Here is a 5388-nt window from a genome sequence, read left to right as displayed (position 1 = left end):
ATCATTGAGTTATAACAAAATACTCAATTATTATCTTTATAAAAAATTATATTATTAAACAAACAAAATTAAAGAAATACACAAAAAATGAGAAATTTTGAAGTCATTTTGGTACTAATATCTATAGTTTTTTTTTTTCAATTTCTTATAACATTGTCCGACACAAAAAGAAACGAAACATTAAAATCGAGATGTATCTCGTTGCATTGTGCAAGTACCCTTCTAGTTTCTTTTAAAATGCACAACTAAACATCCAAAAGTACCCGGAAGTTAATGTATAAAACAAAACATAAATAAATTATATTTTTACATGTTATTCACATATAGTATCTTAATATGACAATTAAACCAAGAGTAAAGAAACACGATAACGTAGCAAGTTTAACTTATAAACATCTTTACCATCAAACACACCATCATCAGTAGAACGACCACATATGTCTTCAGTTGATGGGCTATTTACTTCATCCCGATTCACAAACGCAACACCTTCGCTGACCAATCTACACGATTGTAACCGGTTAGGTATGTTCTTCTTCCCATGTTGAAGTTGTTGATCGTGTTCTAATATATACCATTCTTAAACGACACAAAAGTTCATATATTGTAACAAAAACCTGAAAAAAGAGGGCCCAACTACACGACGTTGGTTGTTGAGTCATTGTTTGGTGCTGGACTTGCACCTGATGGTTCGATCCTTCTCATCATGAACCCTGGTGGCGGGTGCGAACTAGTATCTTCGTCGTGATAAACATACGCAAATCCACCATGCCTAGTCATGTCCATTCCTGCCATTTCGTCTTCTTTTGACACCCTCAACAACTTGAGTTTTTTCAAGGCATAGAAAAGCGGGCCCATGGTCGCGCTGACCCACCCAATGATCACCAATATTTGGATGATCTGAGCTGCGAATAACTTCCCACCACCGCCCATAAAAAGCCCATAAGGCCGCCCAAGGCCATAAACCTCATGGACATATTGTTTCTCGGCGAACAACCCTGTGAACAATAATCCCCACGACCCGCACCCACCGTGTAATTGTGCCGCCTCTAGCGGGTCGTCGTACTTCAGCTTTTCCGCAAGCTTGTTAAATCCTATGAGAACCCAAGCCGCGACAAAGCCACAAACGATTGCAGCCCACGGCTCGACCACTGCACATCCCGAGGTAATGGCGGCTAGACCTCCTAGCAAGCCATTACAAACGTCAGTCACATTCCAGTGACCGACTAGTAGTCGTTTACTAAACAAAGTGGTGAGTCCGGCAGTGCACCCAGCCAACGTGGTGGTGACGGCTGTCCTCCCAACAGCGCTCCATTGGCCATAAAAAGTATCCGAAGTATTATACGATTTTGAGATGGTGATGAAAGAACCGGGATTGAAACCATACCAACCAAACCATAGAAGGAATGTACCCAAAACGACAAGGGAGCCACTGTGGCCTCGTAAGGCGACGGACCTACCAGAACGATCAAAACGACCAAGTCTTGGTCCTTCAATTAATGCACCCCAAAGACCCGCGATCCCACCCACCATGTGGACCACACCGGAGCCAGCAAAGTCAATGGCTCCTGACCCAAACAAGAGACTGCCGCTGGTTCGTGAGGCACTGGCCCAACCATCAGTAGACCACACCCAATGTGACACTATAGGATACACAAAACCTGGAAACCATGTAAATGAATCTGTTAAGGGTATCCACTGTTAAAATATTGAGATGTGACCAATCAAAATAAGAAATTATAGGTTTTGATAATTGCCAACGACCATTCTAATTAATAATTGCTAATACAATTATTAATGTCACCATCAACATTTTTTGGTCTTATATATATATATATATATATATATATATATATATAGGGTTGGGTTCCGGTGAGACCAAGGGTTTTTCGTGAGACCCGTAAGACCAATTTATGTTCATTGATCAACTTTATAATCTAATGATATAATGGTCTAAAGTTGCACGGTGGCAATTTTGTAATTATTGAGAAGTCTTGTGGCATTTATGAATGTTCAAATCTGACAATTGTAGATCTAATCCAAGGGTTGAGAATTGGTCTTACGGGTCTCATGAAAAACCTTTGGTCTCACATGATCCCAAGTCTATATATATATATATATATATATATATATATATATATATATAAAGAGAGAGAGTTTGTTTCAAATATAAAACATCGTATTTGTATAACCAATGCAATCCAATAAATTGAGATATTTATGGACATGATGAGAGTTCATTTATTATGATTTGAATATTTATGCAAGATGAATATGGTTCATTAATTATGATCAATACTTTATATTAAGAAACAATCAAAACTTTTATAAAATTACATATTCGTCAAATTAAATGGACGATTGAGATTGAGTTTTATTGGTTGTACAAATGTAAGGAGTTGTATAATAACCTACCTCATACTATATATATATATATATAGAGAGAGAGAGAGAGAGAGAGAGAGAGAGAGATAAATAGTTTGTTTCAAATGCAACCCATCATATTTGTAAAAATAATGTAACCCAATAAATTGATATATTTACGAAAATAATTAGAGTTCATTTATTATTTTTTAAATATTTATGCAAGATGAATAAAGTTCATTAATTATGATAAATACCTTATATTAGGAAACAATCAAAATTTATATGAAATTACATATTTATCAAATTAAACAAAGAGTTGAGATTGAGTTGTATTAGTTGTACAAATGTAAAGGGTTGTATAATAATTAATCTCCACTCTCTCTCTCTCTCTCTATATATATATAATACATATTCAAATATCTACTTGTCCGAGATTATACAATCATTGAATGGGTCTACAACGATGTGCTGGAAATAATTTACCAAAACTAATCTTCGAAATATTCTTTAAATATATTTAAAATTAAATTAAAAATAAAAATCTCTAAAAATGGTATTTCTCTCAAGAATATTTCGTTTAAAATAACACTACTAATTATATTATTTTAAAGACAACAAATAAAAGTCATCAAAGGTTTTTTGCGAGATGGAAAAAAAAAACCTAAAACACCGACAACAAAACAAGTAAAAAAACACAGAACTGTGAGAATATATGAAACCTCGTGAAGAGATCGATGAATGTTCACTGAGATTCTAATAAAAACAAATATTCAATATGGGTTTTTGGGATTGCTTATAAATACAATTTATTGACTTATTCTAGTGTGACATCGATAATAAGCATTTTTGAGTGTTTAGATAAACAACTTAATAAAAAATATATCATTAAATAACATATTTTGGGCGTCATTTTTGACCAAAAATGGTGTTTTTGTGGTAAATAAATTTAAAGAAAACAGAAGAAGAGATAAGGAGACCTGTCAAGAAGGAAGAGTAAATAAGGTATGCCACAAACTGAGTTCTTTCAGCAATGGAGCCACTGGTGATACCCGCAGCTGCTATGGCGAATGCCCACTGGTACAGAAAGAAACTATAGTCGTAAACCTCGGACGGGATCGATTTCAGCCCGAAGTTATGTTTTCCGATGAATCCGTTGGAAGGTACACCGAAGGCGAAAGCAAAGCCGAATATGTAATACGAGATGCCGCCAGCGGCAGCGTCCAAAACGTTGGTGAGCATGATGTTCATGGTGTTCTTGGCGCGGACCGAGCCTGCGCAGAGCATGGCGAACCCGAGCTGCATGGCGAACACGAGGTAGGCGGAGAAGAGGAGGTAGGTGTTGTTGATGGCGTATGCGGTGTTGGTGAATTGGTCATCGGCGGCGGTGAAGCGGCTGCATATGTAGTCGGCAGCAGCGGTGGCGTTGGCGGCGAGGCCGAGGAGAGGGGTTAGGTCGACGGCGGAGCAGGTGAGTGGGGATGCCATGGTGGTGGAGGAGATGGGGTGTTTGATCGATGGTGTCAATTGGGTGTGGTTTTATAAGGGAAGAGAGAACCAAATCTTGATCTAAAAGTCGAGAGGCTGAGAGGGTATTGAAGTCAACTCTTCCATTCCTCACCCATTTGGAAAACAAATAATGTCCACATTAACATGGTATGGTTTGAGGACCACGAAAATTGGAACGTGAAGGGATTAAAAAGGCAAAATAGAATTTACATATATATATATATATATATATATAGTTGGGTTCACATGAGACCAAAGGTTTTTCATGAAAACTGTAAGATAAATTTATATTTATTGATCAACTTTATAATCTAATGGTCTAAAGTTGCACGGTGGCAATTTTGTGATTATTGAGAAGTCTCGTGGCAATTTTATGATTATGAATGTTCAGATTGTAGATCTAATACAATGGTTAAGAATTGATCTTACGGGTCTCACGGAAAACCTTTGGTCTCACATGATCCCAAGTATGTATGTATGTATGTATATATATATATATATATATATATATAGTGTACTTAGGGTTTTATTCCGGTGAGAAGAGAAGTTATTGTGAGAAACGTAAAAAGATATTTCTGTCATTGAATCAATCATAATTGAATGTTAACACTAATGAGGTGTACCAAGATGCATCGGATCAATTCTCTTCTAAAACGCAATTCATAGGCGGGCATTAGATTTAAAAGTGACCAAGGGTTTTGATCTCTTCTTACGCTTCTCATTATAACTTCCCTTCTCACACGATCTTTCGCCTACTAATTAAGGGGCTAAACATTTTGCGAGATTTGCGAGAGTTTCAATATCATATATGATTATATACTAATACATAAGCAAAATTGTATATGATTAGACACATGTTACACTGACAACACAGGCATGTTTAATCATATATGATTAAATACACTCAAAAAAGTGTAATCATATATGATATTGAAACTTCTCATCTTCTTGTAAAATATTTAACTTTTTGCATAATTTTTCCTCTATTAATTAATTAGTGTGTGTATATATATACACACACATATATACACACAGATACAGCATGAGTTTTTTACAAGAGAGAGTCACGTTGAAAATTCACATGTGCTATCCCCCTCCCCCTCTCTCTCTCTCTCTCTCTCTCTCTCTATATATATATATATATATATAGTAGAAGAGTATTCGCGCAATGCAGCGAGACACATATCGATTTTAATATTATATGTCTTTGTAGATGTTATAATACGATTTTATGTGTTTTTAAGAAAACAATAATGATTTTATTTTTGAATAAAATATAAATTTGAAAATATCATAAAAATTTGAAAAAAAATATATCAATGTTAATATCAAATCAACTATTTAAAAGTTTTCATATTTTATGTAATTTCTTTAATTTATTTTTTATTATAATTTAATTTAAGTTTAATAATGAAATAGTTTATTTTTGCTTTAATAATATAACATTTTATAAAGATAATAATTAAGTATTCTATTAGAACTCAATGATTATCCTAATTATATTTTAGATTTTTT

At 34.8% G+C, this 5388-nt stretch overlaps 1 protein-coding gene across 1 annotated transcript; it reads right to left on the bottom strand.

The window, feature by feature from the left end:
• Positions 1 to 274: 274 nt before the first annotated feature.
• LOC112504075 (ammonium transporter 1 member 2-like) lies at positions 275 to 3852 on the bottom strand. Its single transcript, XM_025108045.1, has 2 exons — positions 3345 to 3852; positions 275 to 1661 (listed from the first exon to the last, which is right to left on the bottom strand). The coding sequence occupies exons 1-2, from the start codon at positions 3850 to 3852 to the stop codon at positions 637 to 639; spliced, it is 1533 nt and encodes a 510-aa protein (XP_024963813.1). The 3' UTR covers positions 275 to 636.
• Positions 3853 to 5388: the final 1536 nt, after the last annotated feature.

Source organism: Cynara cardunculus, unplaced genomic scaffold, assembly GCF_001531365.2.
Source record: "Cynara cardunculus var. scolymus isolate 2C unplaced genomic scaffold, CcrdV1 Un_Scaffold_4541, whole genome shotgun sequence".
Classification (NCBI taxonomy): Eukaryota; Viridiplantae; Streptophyta; class Magnoliopsida; order Asterales; family Asteraceae; genus Cynara; species Cynara cardunculus.
This window is presented reverse-complemented; position numbering and strand designations above follow the sequence as displayed.

Bases quoted from the DNA above. Each gene is read 5' to 3' on its own strand.
- LOC112504075 (XM_025108045.1), bottom strand. From the start codon at position 3,852: ATGGCATCCCCACTCACCTGCTCCGCCGTCGACCTAACCCCTCTCCTC. The intron at 1,662-3,344 runs GTCTCCTTATCT...CATGGTTTCCAG, and splicing joins TTACTCTTCCTTCTTGACAG to GTTTTGTGTATCCTATAGTG.